We start from the raw sequence: 15,841 nt of genomic DNA on the forward strand, positions 1-15,841 counted from the left end.
AAGCAGTAGATGGGTCAAAATGCAGAGGGCGGGTCGGTTCCTCTCCTGACCCATTCTGTCTGATATCAAACCCACTGAATATCACCGACACATTTATTTTTAAATTAAACTTCACTGTGGTTGTTTAGCCTGTGTTTTCCCACTACCGTCTGTATTTTTGCCAGAGGTTTTGCTTCTACGGACGGTGTTTTATCGGGTGGACATTTTAAAAAGACGCGGGTTGAAAGCGGCTCACTGCGGCTGCGTAGTGTCCGTCTCTAGGCAACCGTGACAACAGCGTCAGTTCGTGGGGGTTTGGGGAGAGAGAGAGAGAGAGAGAGGGATGGGGGGCTGGGGTCCTATTTAGGTCCCGCAACGACAATTTAGCTGACCTTAATACTTCCCGTGTTTTGGTTTGGTCATTATTATTACACTTATTGTTGAGATGTGTGTGATAAGTGTGTCTGTCAGGGCTGACAGTCCTTAAAAAGATAACAGACACAGCAGTCATAGAGAAAGTTAGAGCAGAAAACCAAACCGGAAGGAAGCGAAGCTCCCAAATCCAGGCCAGTGGCGCAAAAAGTGGCTATGCAGTGTGTGCAACGCTGCACTATTGGGGGCGCAAAAACGATGTGGGCAAATTTTTTTTTTTTCTAGTCAGCTTTTTATGTTCTTAACAGCTATTTGTGTATGAAATGATCAAAACCAAAAGAACAGAACTGTTCACACGGTACCGGGCCTCAGCTTCTGCTGCGAGCTGTGTGTGAGACGGCACAGATCACACGCACTGAAAAATACACCAACTTTACGCAACGTTCATCACCTGTAGAGAGATGCTCATTGTAAAACTTCCCTCTTAAGCACAAGATCCATTCTCTCACTGCTAACCCCCGCGCGGGAAAATGAGGCTTTGAAGACCTAGATTTTTTTAAACCTCATACTGGAGAGCTACAGTGGTGAGCAACAAAGGTTGCAGCAAAGTGTGAGCTGTTTGTGTTTTGCATACTGCAGACACGGTCGGAAAAAGGAAACGTTCACGTTCACAGACTGTCTGTCTGCGGTCTGGAGCCTGGTGATGCCAGCGCACGTTTAGATGTAAGACTGGCTTTAATGCTTACAGAAAAAAAACACACTCATGCAATTATGTCAGCTAATATAGAAACGTGCACATCATATATACACCGCGTTCCAAGTTATTATGCAAGTGATATTTTCTCAAATGCTCAATGCAAACGATGGTCCGTATAATTTTCAAGTCGTGAACTATTGCAGTATAGGCCAAATTTTACTGAGCAAAGCTCCCAATGAGAACGGTGTATTTTTCAAAAATAAAAATAAAAACCTCAAAATGCGCTGCTCCAAATTATTATGCACAGCAGATTTTCTAAACATTTTATGGATTATGAAGAACTGCAAACGGCCGTAATAAATATTTCTTTGAATGTGCAGCATCAAGTGGTCACATGTACTAAAATCAAAAGCTGTTTCAATCAAAAACATCTTAACAGACTGAGTTACATGTTAACATAGAACCTTCTTTGATATCAGAGAGATATATAGGCACCCTTATGACTAAATTTAATCGGTGGACTGATTTATGACCCTAATCATTAATTGCTTTTAATTTCTGGTGACCGGTTGTTGAACCAAAAGCAGTTTGTTTGTTTGTTTGTTTTGCATGTCCTGACTGGTAGCTATCAGATATGATGTCTCAGTGCCAAAGTGAAGCTCAACACATTTACTTTCACTAGTGGAGCATTTCAGCTTTCACTACAAATATATATATGAATAAACTTCATTACGAATTGCTTTGGGTTTATTTCAGTGCCATGGATACGGAGATGGAAGGGAATATGAAACGGAGAAAAAAAGAACAAGAGAGGTCTGGTAAAAAATAAAAATCTGAAAGTGGAAAGAATTGAGGAGAAAACCAGAAAATGGTACATATCTGTTTCTACATCTCCAGAAAGAGATTTAAAAAAAATTATAAACAAGAAACCAATAAGCCACAACAAAAAACAACATATTGTCACCTTCCTAAAATAATGGTCTAAGCAGATTTTTACCTATGATATGCAACAAGAATAACACCACTGACAGGCAGAGTGTAATAGTTAACGCGAGACGTATTTACTGGCAACCGCAGCTCAAAGAAGAGCAGAAAAATGAGCATCACATTGTTTTTATGTCTTCTAAAAACACCTGCAGTCCACCAAACTGGAGCATCATGAAGAATCCAACTTTTAACTTTTAATCCAACTTTTAACTTAAGTCCCCCAAGTCCTGGGAAAAAAAACCCAACTAAAATCTAAATTATTGTTACCTCTGAGAAACACTTTAAATTAAATGAAACTAAAGAATTCCAGTTGCTGTGGATGGTGATGCTGCGGGCATGAAGGATTCCTGACTGAAGATTGTTGTCATGCCAACAGCTCAGTGTACTGGATGACACCCTCCGTTGTTAGCATACACTGCTAACGCTAATCCACCTCATTTTAAACTCTTGTCTGGTCGTTTGGTTAGAAAGTCAGGCAGAGAGAGAGACGCTGAATTGTCCGACATGATGCCACAAATCATTAAATGATGTTTACAGGCCAACTAGATATTTGGAAGTGATGCTGGAGGGCCGTGGGGTGATTTTCTTCTTCCTGTCCTCCCATCATAAGAGTAAACTTATAGGTTTAGCTAGCTGGAACTGATGGGACCAAGACTGACGAAAGAGGAAAATGTCTGACGTTAACTCCGATGGCGCAGCTGAATACTATTTGCATCACTAACTCTTTCACATACAAGGACATTTTGTATTAAGGGGGGAAAAATGGGCCATCCCTGGTTCTTACAGCGGGATAAGGATTTAAACACGGAAAGATCATCAACACCAAGTTTTCTCTACTTGAATCCTGAAGTATTTAAACTAAAGAATAGATTTTTCACTGCCAGTGCAATAGACACTTTGGAATTGATGCTTTTTACACATCCTCCTCAGTACAGCCCGACTCAGCCGGCTTTTGACAAGCAATTCATTTTGATTCTCTCGCTCCTCCGAGAGAATAATAATAAACCTGACTGAATCTAAAATAAAACGTCGGTTATGCACTTCTTTCTTTTTGGACAGACTTGAATTGTGGTATGAATAATTTTACTGTTCACCTGTTCCCCTGAACTCGCCGACACCTTCCGCAGGCAACAAAGAAGCCCTGTTTCATTCAAAGCATGCGACACGCCTGCGGTCATTGTCGAGGAAGAAGTGCTATAGCGCTAACTATAGTTAGTGCATATAAATTGTAAACGGAAACCATTTTATGAACCTCAACCAAATGAGTAAACAGAAAAGCGGCATTGACAGGTTTTAAGTTTCATCATTGATGCGATAGAGAAGCCAGATCAAAAAGACTCCCACTGTTCCTGTTTTGCAAAAATAGAAATAGTTGGAAGTCAACAACGTTCCTGCAGCAACAGGTTGAACGGTTCGTTTTTGCTCAAAATCGGATTGAATTATTGCTGTCAGAAAATCCCAACTTTGTTGCACCAGCAGCGGATCTCTTTTAACCAGCACCTCTACGAATTTCCCCTCTATTTTACAATGAAAATGTGCTTCTCGCTTCTTACCTTTAAATGCTAATCGTGTATTTTTGCAAGACTGCTGTCATTTGTGTAAAGCTCCAAAACCCAAAACTGAAGAACTGCCGACATAAAAAAAACCTCATCCGCATGAGGCTTAGGGTTTAAAATTAGCACGACACAGACACATCTTTGCAGAACTTTAATTTCACATTCTGTGGTCTTCCCACAACGCCTGCACTTTAAAAATGACCACGACAAAAATTCATAGACAAGATGGAGGTCTCACTCCAGCAGCGATAACACAACCTGTTTTTTCTGGCTTCTTCTGCGGCAGTAAACCACTGTGTGGGCAGAGGTCCTAGGGAAAGGCCTGAGGTAATACTTCTAGAAATGAACCCATCGGTGTTATAGTGGGCTCTCGCCTCCTCGCCTACTATAAAAATGCTGCTTTGCAAGGATAGGTGTCGACAAACCGGGGTTTACAGAGGAGATACATTCTCACTACAGTGCAGTACAGCTTCCCGAACAGTCCTGAGGTGCTCTGCTGGACCTTTGGGTGCGTCGCCTCCCGCCACAGTTCATAAATGTCCTTCACGTGGCCGTGAGAGGTCATCATCTGGCTGTAGATACACGGGTGGTACGGTGCCTTGCCCTCTCCCGCAAAATAAACGTGCTGCTGTGGCGTCACGTTGACAGCGTTGGCGCAGATGCCCATGAACACGTCGTCTATGTAGAGGGAGGCGTTCAGGGTCAGCGTGGCGTGGTAGATTTTATGGGCCACGTCGCCGGAGACGACGTAGCCGGCCCCGGCCGTGTAGTCGGGGTAAGTCGACCATTGGTACATCTCGTAGGGAACGTAGTACTTGCTGTCTTTTCTGCGGATGGGCGGCGCTCCGATGTGCACTCTCCCCGTCCAGAAGTCGGTGACCCCCTGGCTGCTCAGCTCCTGCAGGTACCTCACCAGGTTGGGCATGTGGACAAAGACGTCGTCGTCCGTGGTCATGAAGAAGCGGGCGTGGGCGCAGCGGCTGTGCATCCAGTGGTACTGCATGATGAGTTTGAGGGTCAGGTTGTGGAAGGAGTCCTTGAAGTTCTTCTGGATCAAGTCGCCGTAGACGGCGTCCTCGTGGACAAGCTTCCTCCGGAAGCCGCTGTCGCTCTTATTGCTCCACAAAGGCTCGGTCTTTTTCCTCCTAACGGTTCCCAAGGCGAACAGGACCTTGACCGTCACGCCCAGGGTATTTTGGATGTACCCCTCGTTGCCCCAGGTGGTTCGGATGGCGTTTCGACGCTCGAAGTTCTCCGGGAAGGATTTTACGAAGACGAGGAGGAGGACGTCCTTGTCTGCGCACTTGTCGGGGTGGTCCAACACGTAGGGGAAGTCACTGAAGCTTCTGGCCTGCTCGCGAGGAATAGTGAGGCTCCTATTAACGTAGTAGAAGCTGTTGATGAGGTAGCGGAAGGAGTAGGACTTGACGTGGCTGACGACGGCTGAGTCCAGCTGCTCCCAGCAGATCATTACCACCGACAGCAGCAGGCAGCTTGTCATCAGCTGCACCAACTGGCATTTTCGGATGCGCCTCAAGTTCACGAACATCCTGGAGGTTGGCCAGCAGTTGATGGTGGGCCCAGTCTGGTGGGAGAGGGGGTGTGTTTAGAGGCGGCGAGGTAAAGGAGTCTGAGAGTGTTGCTACAGTTTCTTAGAGCAGCAGTTGACGGGTCTTCCATCCTAAGCGTCGCTCATTCAGCCTGAGGTAAGGGTAGTGTTGGGAGTCAACGGTTCTGCGTGGAAACGGCCTCCATCTTGGTACAATCATTCTCACACACACAACTGTCAATCACCTGGTGTATCATCTTCCCTCCATGAAGCCCGTAGTTCTGTAAAAAGAGAACACAGGTATTGTTGTGATTAACTCTCATTTCCTAGGCCCTTTTGTTAAAAATGAAGAAGTGGAATCAGTGTTGAAAACAGGAAATGGAAATCAGAGCCTGAAAGTATACATATGTGGGTCTCCTAGGCCAGGAGTGGCTCTAAAACCTTTAGTGTTGCAAATAAATGGTTGTTCTTGTGTTATAGTTTAGCACCGAGTTCTCTTATGTTAAACCCCCTATTGAAAGTATTCATAACTCTTCAGATTTCTTAGGCTACAACCAGAAACAATCTATTTTATGTAGCCCTAGTCAGGCTAGTGGTGCATGGCTTTTGGTAAGCGGTCATTACTTTGCAGAAATGTCTTTCACAGATTGAACATTTTCAACCTCTTCTTCTTTGTACAACAAAGTTCAAGCTCAGTCAGATTGGCCAGAGTGTTTCCACTCTGCTGGAAATTCAGGATAGATGCAGTGTTAGGTTTTCTGCACACAAATTAAAAAAACTAAATAAAATAAATTAAAAGTAAACAGTGCCTGGGACCGCATGCTTACTCAACGCAATTGGTTGCGCTGGGTTTTATTTAGTGGTAAAGAAGTAATGGGAGGAGCGTACAAATGCAAGCCACACTTTTCAAATGTGGTGTGATGTGATTTTACTCATTTTTTTGGGCTTTGATACTTTGATAATTTAGACCAGGTCTACAGGGACAATCTAGAACTCTTGTACTGGCCTAACACAGATTAGGTTGACACATGATACATTTTTCTTTCGTAATGGAAAAATATATCATGACACATTTTCCAGCCACGTAGTCGGACCCCACCCTGCACTGTATGCAAATCCTACGGACAAGTTTCATTCCACATCCGGAAAGCATACAAGGCTGGAAGGGAAAAACTTTCATTCTTTTACTTGCCATCAATAGCGGCGCTGCCGGAGTAAAACTATTCCACAATCAAAAAGGAAACCTGGAGATGTAGGTATTTTTAATTTAGTGCACCAGAAAAAACGTTCAACAAGTCAAAATCACTTGTAATCTTCTTCTTTTTTTTTTTTTTCTGGCTTTCTGTGTCGGCTACGCTACACGCAGACCTGCTGCCGCAGCAACAGCTCCACTAATGTATCAGGATTCAACACCAAAACAACAAGCAAACATTTCCAACACAAAGAACAGAACAGTCAGTCCACTAAGGCTCTATGCTTATTTTTGCGATTATTAAACCGTAGACGTGAATACTATAGTTAGAGCAGCAGTGGTTGATTATCTGATTGAAACGCCTGCTCTACTAGTCACCTAACAGAGAGTACATATGTGGGTTGCCTTTGTTTAACTGAACTGAACCAAAGCATGCCGCATTCTGCAGCACATCTACATGCCAAAGTCAAGCTAGAATGACTGACCCACTTCTCCCTTGTTATCTAGTGTTAACAACTAGATAACAAGGTTCGTGGACCTTGTTATCTAGTTGTTGTTCTAGTGTTGATAATTAGTTGCAGAGCAACTAATTATTTTATATATTACGCGCACGTTTACATTAGAAGTTGTGATGAAACATTATTTTTACTCAGTTTTCTCTTTTTTTTTATTATCCAGCTCTGTAAAATAGCCAAAATGTCGAGACGATATTGAAACCATAAATTTTATTCCACTTCCTTGACACGATATGCTGTGTTTGGTCTTTCATCTAAATATAATATATATATATATAAATAATATAAAGATATTTATTAAATAATCTTGTGTCCCAAGCATCATCGACTACATGTTTGGTTGTCCTTTATTAAATTCTGACCGGACCCAGATCCCAGTGGGACAGCAAAGGACTTGACTCTTCGAACACAATGTGATTAAAGCTTTTCGTGACGATGTGTCCTTTTAAATCATGACGTTTGTGTTTTACGATACATAGTGACCTTTGAGTAGTCATCGTTGATAATCATTGTTGATAATCATTGTTGATGACATGTTCAGCTTCTAGGGATTTCCAAACAAATGAACCAAGATAAGTAACATAACACGGCATTTTATTCAAAGCTTTGTGCTTTTCTGACGTCTATTTCTAAATAATTTTCCTCTGTAATCTTTCTAAAGATCCGCCAACTGTTGTGCAAAGCAGAACCAAATTTTAAGGACCCGCCCACTGCTGTTTCCCCACTCCCACTCCCCCTCATCCAAACGTGTTCAAAAAGCAGCCCCAATTTTATCTGGCAACACCGACTTCTGCGGCAGACAACACCTGCGCGTGTGTGTGTGTGTGTGTGTTTACCCGCGGAAACTGAGCAGCGACGTACGCTGAAAAGTCAAAACGTAGCCGGGGGGGTGGAAGAGATGTAGAGCTGAAAGATAAAAGCTAACGCAGCAAGATGTGGCGATGTGAGCCCGGTTATAAAAGGGGGGGCTTACGGCGCGAGCCAGGCGAAAAGCGCTGAGGGTCACGGAAAACTTTCGGACACAATGGGAGCGCGTGAAAGCAGCACAATGCCAGATGAGGAGAGCCTGCTTCCGCCTGGGCTGGAGCCGAATCCGGGGTGAAGGGAAGGGAAGGGAGGGGGGGGAGAGGAGGACTGGATCACACCCAGGGCATAGGACCCCCACTGCGACCTGACAGCTTTTTAAACATCACTGCCTGCTCTGGACCTAATGAGGTCACTGACTCTGAACGGCTCCGTGGGCCGGGAGCGTGATGGAGAGATTCTTTTCACACAGTCACAACACTCGCTTACGCGCCCGTTTCATCCTTGGGCTAAACGAGGACTCACTTTTATTAACTGTGCATGCAAACATCTTAGCATTGTTCATACAATGCTACTGTACATGGATATTTTAAAACATCTGCTCATGTGCCTGTGGGCCTTTTATGCAAGCAGAGACACACAGGAAGCAACTCGGGCTGCAAATAACGATTATTTCAGTAATTGATTTTTCTGACAATCGTATGAAAAATAGGCAAATTTCACTGATTTTTCATGTAACCATTTAAGGTTATTTATACAATATTAGAAATACATCATACATAATGGGGTTTTTTTAAATAAGTAAAAATACGTTTAAAATAAATATAGGTTATTCTGACAGCTAATCAGAGAAAAATTGCCACAGTCTACAAGTTTTCCTTTAAGCAATTAATGTTACTTTATACAAGATTAAAAATACATAAAATATACAAATAAATAAATAACAATTCGTATAAAAAAAATTTTATGTTATCGCCTGCAGGACTGCAAACAGTGATTATTTTAGTAATGGATTATTCTGGTGATTAATCGATTAATTGTACAGAAAAATTAACATCCAGCAGATTTTTCACTTAACAAAATCTATGTCATTTATGCTATTTTAAACAGCATTAAAAATGCAAATAATTCAATTCATTCTTTAAATGATAAAAGAACTATTACATTGCCTAAAATGCAGCAACATTGTCGCTGTATGCTTGAACATTTGAAGCATAGGCAGGAAATGCAGCTAAAAAGTTAAAAAGAACAAGTGAAAAGCCCGGGCCGTTCTGCTTAACGTGACAATAACACAGTGTAGAGATCATCTGTCCCTTTTTTTAAAATTAATCTATTAATAACTGGACAACAAAAAGTGGTTAGTAGCATTTGAATTTTTTGCAGAACTTGAGGAGTTCTGGGAAGAACATTTTTACCGACAATTCTTTTCTTTAATCTTGCATGCAAAATGTAGACGATTTTGTAGAGTTGTGGCTCAACTACTGATAAATATGTTGTTCTTTCAGCCACTTCTCTTTTGAGGCCGTATACTCCGGCTAAAGGTTAATCGATTAGTAAGTTAGGTGATTCGTTCAGTTATCAATTCGTCCAAATAACTTGTAAGTGCGGCAAGCTCTGACTTGTCTAACCCCTTGAAGCTTCTTTCTGTTTGTTATTTTTATTTTATTTTCAGTTAAAGATGATCGTCTGATTCAACACCTGTTTTTTTTTTTAGAAGAAGAAATGTGTTGAGTATAAAAGAGCTTCAGGGGGCTAGACTAGTGAGAGCTTGCCGCACTTACGCCATGGAAGCAAAAAAAACACCTTAAAAAGAAAAACTACAGTAGTGATACGTAAATACAACCGGAGCTCAGTGAGAGCAGACGAAGTGAACTGGGGCTTTAAGAAGAAGGACATATTTAGGAGTACTTAGTCAGGCTCCTTCGCCGGGTAGTGAGCAAAGACTGAAGTCATCGATTAGATCCAAACTGAAGTTTCTTGCTTTTAAAAATGTTCCCTCCCCAAATTGCTTTCTCCGTGAGGACAGATGTAAGCAGGGCGGCACTCTTGATCCACGGGTGGCTCTAAAACCAGAGCTGCTCACAAACATGGTTCGAGAGTCACCGCTTGTACAAATAAAGAGTTTGAAGCCCAGAGGAGAGGCGCGGCGTGGGAAACGGCCCACAGTAAGGAGCAACAGCCAGGCACTCACCTGGTCGACGGAGTGGGTCCACGTTCCCTCTGCTCCGCTTTCAAAGACTTTCTCTCTTCCAAGTGTGAGCGTTAGCCCCGAGGTGAGGAGGTGGGGGAGGCTTCAGCTCTCAGTCCACCCAACGTGGGAAGGATCACAGTGTTTCTCTGCCAGAGAGAGTGTGTGAAAGTTCAGTCAGACGCCTGGTCTGAGACTGATGGTGTTGATTGCAAAGTTGCTGGTAATAAAAAAGGAAGAAAGAAAAAAAAAAAAAAACAGAGCCAGGTTCTCTGACTGCTGTTTCCACTACCTCTCTCCCTCTCTCCCTCCCTCCCTTCCTGCTTTCACAGCAGCCCAGAGAGGCTCTGAAGCAGACAGAGGAACGGAGGATCCAGACCCAAAGAGAGTTTCAAACGGCCGTCGAACGAAGCCGATTGGAAAATCTGCAGCTGCGTATCCTCCTGTCTGTGTCCCAATTTAATAATGCAATACACCACACACACACACACACACACACACGCGCGCACGCCAGCCCACGCCCGCACACACACACACACAAAGCTACCGGTTATTCAGTTTCACGCTTCCATTTTTTTTTTCATTTCACAACACCGACTGTTTCTTGACTCCTAAACTGCCTCTTTTCATCACCGAAAAGGAACCCATAGATATCCAGGCGCGTAAAAGTATTCACACCCCTTGAATGTTTCCCCATTTTTGTCCTATTACAATCACAGAACGTCCTGTGAGGTAGACCGACTCAAAGCAGCGCGTGGCTGTGAAGTGGAAAGGAAAGGATAGTTTTCATTAAGAAAAAAAAAAACAATTAAATCTTTTTTTAAAATCTTAAAAGTGTGGCTTGCATTTATATACAGCTCCCTTCACTTTGCTACCCCAAAGTAAAACCGAGTGCGAGCGACCGCCTTCATATTAGGCGCCCACTGATTGCAGTTTTCTGGCCAACTGTCGATTCTTAATTTTAGCCGATGCTGATTTTTTTTTTGTCCAAAATGTTGCAAGATATAGCAAAAAAGTCACTGAGTTGGCAACAGTGGGGTAGCTATGGTTGCAGACATGACCCAGTGGGCGGGGCTAACAGTCCAACCTCTCTCACAGCAGAGCAGAAGGGGACAGCGGCTGATTTTTAGACCTTTGCAGAGGTGGATAAGATCGGCTTCACATAAGTATCGGCCAGTCGTCGATCTCCCAAAATAAAGAACATCAGTGGCACCCCTACAGATTTCACCCAATAAAGTGTTTTTCTTTAATCTCAGTACAACTGCAGATCTTCTGTTTCTGACCTCAGAGGTTTGACTGAGGACATTAGAGAGCTAAACAGCATCACGGAGGACCAAGGGACATGTGAGGCAGAGCAGTGAGACTTTTAAAGCCGGGTTGTGTTAGAAAACACATAAAGACCATCTATTGATGGTGTAATTATTAGTTGTGCAATCCACAGATGTGGGTTTTAGGGGGGGAAAAAGAGTAAGATAAAGAGACGGCTGAAAGAAAGCAGATATTATTGGCTGACAAATATGCGTGGCAGAAAGCTAACACTGCATCGCTTTAAAAACATCTTCTCCTTTGCGAAAATAGCGGCTAGTCAACGTCATGTGGGACGCTTTTCCTCAGCTGAGACAAAAGAAGTAGGTCGGAGCTGATAAGATGAAGCTAAATGCAGAACAACTCGGGGAAGGGAAAAAAAAAATCCATAATTGCAGCCAAAGGTGGCTGACCCGGGCTCACCTTCCAACGACCCTACCTACACACACACACACACACACGCACACACACACACACACACACACACACACACCCGCACAGCCAGAGCTACAATGGAGCAAATGTTTAAAGTGGCCCAGTCAAAGTCTGGAGATAAGTACAAGGTCTGTGAAACAACTTGCTTCTTTTAGAGAAGTCCTCCGCCCAGCCTGAGCTTGGCGGTGTTTTCACCTATATTGTGCCGCAATGGTGTTGACAGCTGGGGGCCCGAATCCACGCCACACTTCAGGGGTTTCATTTGGAAAATTCCCGTTTCGTGTAGCACATAACAGGCCTAAAATACCTGGATGCTTTGCGGTGGTAAAGTGACAAAGGGGTGTGGATACTTTTTCAGAACACAATACAGGTTGAGTAAAAAGTAGAGGTGTGGGCGTTGAAATGAAATCGGTCTCGCCAGTCTCCCTCTAGCCAACCGTCGTACACCAGTTCCGCTGTTGTTTATGATGCTAACGCTACCGTTAGCCTAGCACTTAGCGAAGCAGAGCTACTTACTTTACCTCCTGGGGAGCGGAGCCATGGCGTGTAATTGGTCTGCCTTAAAAGAAAGAAAGAAAGAAAGAAAGAAAGAAAGAAAGAAGGCAAGAGAAAAATCACTCCCTTCACGAGTCAACAAAGGACACACTGCTAGAAAGGTTTTTGTAACTTGCTGAATTAATTTGCGGTTACCTGTTCAACTGTGGTTGTCTTTCATAACTTGTGGTTTAACCGTCTTATGTTTAAACGCCAACATAATTTGCATTCAGGGACAAACGCAGCATTCGAAATGTATAACGATCGAGTCGAATTAAGTCTGCCGTTGATATAACCGTTACCAGAGATCGTGAAGTGAGCAATTTTTGTAAATAAATAAATAATTTAAAAAAACAAACTAGAATTGACCTTTTGCACGTGACGTCACTCTCTCCGCCATGGCGGCTGTCAAAACAACCTGTGAGCTCCTGTAAATTCCACATGAGGTAGGTAGCCTAATATTGCGACTGTTTGGTTGATTTCGCAGTAAAAATGGCGGCGCGGTTTAATGCACATACAGACGGGCTGAAAACCTAACTTGTTATTTTGTTGTATAGCTTTTGGGATGGATAGCAGCCGTCAATCATGACCGCCAGCCCTCGGTGTAACCGCGGATTTGCAGCGAACACTTTTTTACAAAGTAAGAAGATTAACGTTCATATACTTTATAAGTAAGTGTGATTAGAAAGATACCAAATATTGCATTATGGCGAACCAGGTTACGTTCACAGACTAATTAAAACACGTAAAAGCCATGAGTAAACTGGCGAAAACAACTTCATTCGCTCAGTTCAATACTCACATCCATCATGGCGCCGGGAATGATTAAATGACGTAATTGTGAAAGGGTCAATAAAGAAAGCAGTCAAAAACAAACATGTCATAGCGTAATTAAAGTAACATTGTTTTAGCTATTATTTTGGTAAATCCCGGTGTTGGGAACCGGGTATTTGGTTTTCTTTGTGGGGGTTTTCTCTGTTCGCCTGCTGCTTCATCCTTTATCCACCAGATGGCGTTAGAGGCTGTACACCTGGAGGGGCTGACTCAGTCAGTGCACCTGCGATTCATCACCCGATCATCCTGGAGTTTAAGAGGAGGAGCAGACTGCCAGCACCTCGTCGCCTGAGTGTTTGCCAGTAATGGTACTCTGAGCCCTCTGAGTTAGCTCTCTGTGTTTTCCTTAGAAGACCTTCTAGTATCTAGTAATCGATTCTTGTTGTCTCACTCACTCACTCACTCACTCACTCACTCACTCACTCACTTTCTCTCTCTCACTTTCACTCTCTCACATAACATGACACCTAACATGTTATGTGACACCTTGGAAGTTTCCCTGTGAAATCTCTTGACCTGGCTTTTGGCTTTTCGGTCCTCATGACGTCGTGGATAGTTACCCACTGGTTGCCCGAGTCCCTTCTTCTTCGCCTCTGCAGATTAACCAAAAACAGTTCCTGGATTCCCCAGCTGGCAGTCGGCTCGCTCCTCTGTTCTCCTCCATGCTTGAACTTACCTGTCCGCCCTCCACCGCAGCCTCCATGTCGTCTACCCAGAACGTACTCAGTCAAGACCTCACTCTGGAACCTGGATCGCCTTGAGGACACACACAAAGATATCGAAACTACGAACCAACAACGTTTACTCTTCTGGGTTGATGTAACCTGAAAATCCAGTAAGACCAGTTTGATTTCACGAAGTTCCAGTTTCCTGATTACCTCAAACTTACCATCTTCCGTGCTGCTCTTCAGTGTGCAGACGACCCCGTGTGCCTCCCCCCAGGACTGGACCCTATCACCAACATTTTCATATTGTTCAAATAAACGTTACTTGTCTGATTACCTGTTCTCCTGGTGGTGTTCTGCATGTGGGTTAAGAAACTGGAACCCATTATGACACAAGGTAGTTTTCCGTATTAGCAAAGCAGGCTTAAAATATTCAATAAATAGTTCAGAAAAACGGTAAGCAGTGGTATTTTTCAATTTACATGTATGACTAAAGTACACAAAATGATCACAAGATTAATGATTATCAGCAGGGCCGTGCAGAGACCTTTGGAGGGGCAGGGCCTCAAAGTTAAAAAGGGACACATTGAACATAGCAACAGCCCATATTAATCAAGAATATAATTGGATCCTACTGTATCATTGCCATCATGCGTGGACAATGCAAAGCAAACGTGGTATATTTTCCCCCAACAGGTATAAAGTTGCTGTTTCTGCTGCTGACAGTCCTGGAGATCTGAGTTGATCTGAGACTGTAGCTGTTAAACAGACCAGAGGCGAGAAGGTCGCTGGTTATGAAGTTATGAAATAAGCAGATTTGCTGCCATTTCACTAATTAAGCCCTAATAATATCTATTTAACCTGTAGAACAACTTGGCTGCAGACTGATTTATATAGATCCAAAAAGCTCAAAGACAATGTTATTAACTCTATATATTATTTTGATGTTAAACCTCTGAAATCTAGAATTGTAAGTCTGGGATATCGAGGCAAAGAAAACTCAGTAGCTGCTGGTAGGGGCCCTCCAGACACTCAGGGGCCCCTAGAAATGGTTTAATTGTAACACAGACCATAGATCTAAACCTGTAACATTCATTTATAGAGAATGACAATGTTATTAAATTTTATTTAATGCATTCAGCTGATAAAACAAAATACATTTAGGATTTAATTAGGAAGTTTACTTTGTAAAAGTTTAAAGAATCATCTTGATAGTTTGATTGTTGTGTTACCATGGCTACAATATGGCGTAGACGTGGATCAGAAACATGTTGGACTCGTTTGGACAGTTTTTTCCCTCTGGTTTTGAATGTTTTCTTTACTTCCATGCAATTTTTGACAATGCATAATCATGCCAACAAGATACTGTGTTTACATTGGGGCACACCTGACCAGCATGTCAAAAGCTCAACCTGAATGATAACCTCAAACCCTAAAACCAGCATTGCTGATAACTATGCTGATCACAATACCTTTTATAGTTCAAGTTTGATATATCAGATTTCTCATACTTGTGTCACCCTTTTTATGACACATCCTGTGGTCTGATGACACTAAAACTGAACTGATTGGCCCGAATGACCATTGCTGCATAAGGAGCTTCCTCTTCTTTTGGCAACAATGTGTGTGGAACACGCCTCCCTGGTGAGGTGTTCCGGGTACGTCCCACCGGGAGGAGGCCCCGGGGAAGACCCAGGACACGCTGGAGGGACTGTGTCTCTCGGCTGGCCTGGGAACGCCTCGGGATTCCCCCGGAGGAGCTGGAACAAGTGGCTGGGGAGAGAGAGGGAAGTCTGGGCCTCCCCACTCAGGCTGCTGCCCCATCGACCTGACTAAGCAGAAGATGATGGGTGGATGGTTCCTTCTTTGTGTTGAAGCTGTAACTGAGTGGAGCCTCAGTTACAGCTTGGCCCCAGTGTCAGGTTAGTTGGTGCTGGGAGGATCTTTTATTAGAAACCTTGGATGTTTAGTTATTCTCATACTTTTTGTTCAAGTTCCCCCCCTTTTCAATCAAAGATTCTTCTTCTTTTTTTTTTTTTCAAATTAAACAATTAATTGTACACACATAAAAAATAAGTTCATAATAATAACAGTACAACGCAAGGGGCTTGTTTTGACATACATCATGGGAGTGGGAGAGTCACCCACTGATGTTAAGTGAACCAAAGCAGCAGCTGTGTGTGAAGTCTGTTGTTCTGGTGCAGAGCAAAGCCACAAAACACACAGATA

General features: G+C 43.2%; 1 protein-coding gene across 9 annotated transcripts; it reads right to left on the reverse strand.

The window, feature by feature from the left end:
- Positions 1 to 3,727: 3,727 nt before the first annotated feature.
- LOC114146530 (lactosylceramide 1,3-N-acetyl-beta-D-glucosaminyltransferase A-like) lies at positions 3,728 to 13,769 on the reverse strand. Of its 9 annotated transcripts, none has more exons than XM_028020676.1 (5): positions 13,624 to 13,744; positions 12,101 to 12,138; positions 9,843 to 9,988; positions 5,386 to 5,421; positions 3,728 to 5,176 (listed from the first exon to the last, which is right to left on the reverse strand). In XM_028020676.1, exons 4-5 carry the CDS (start codon positions 5,395 to 5,397, stop codon positions 3,977 to 3,979), a joined length of 1,212 nt encoding a protein of 403 aa, XP_027876477.1. In that variant the 5' UTR covers positions 5,398 to 5,421; positions 9,843 to 9,988; positions 12,101 to 12,138; positions 13,624 to 13,744; the 3' UTR covers positions 3,728 to 3,976. The 9 variants fall into 9 exon arrangements, with proteins under 9 accessions (XP_027876477.1, XP_027876474.1, XP_027876475.1 ...); XM_028020673.1 differs by having other exon boundaries at positions 12,096 to 12,138; XM_028020674.1 differs by lacking the exon at positions 13,624 to 13,744 and adding an exon at positions 13,508 to 13,525 and having other exon boundaries at positions 12,096 to 12,138.
- Between the last annotated feature and the right edge of the window lie 2,072 nt (positions 13,770 to 15,841).

This window comes from Xiphophorus couchianus, chromosome 6 (genome assembly GCF_001444195.1).
Source record: "Xiphophorus couchianus chromosome 6, X_couchianus-1.0, whole genome shotgun sequence".
Taxonomy (NCBI): domain Eukaryota; kingdom Metazoa; phylum Chordata; class Actinopteri; order Cyprinodontiformes; family Poeciliidae; genus Xiphophorus; species Xiphophorus couchianus.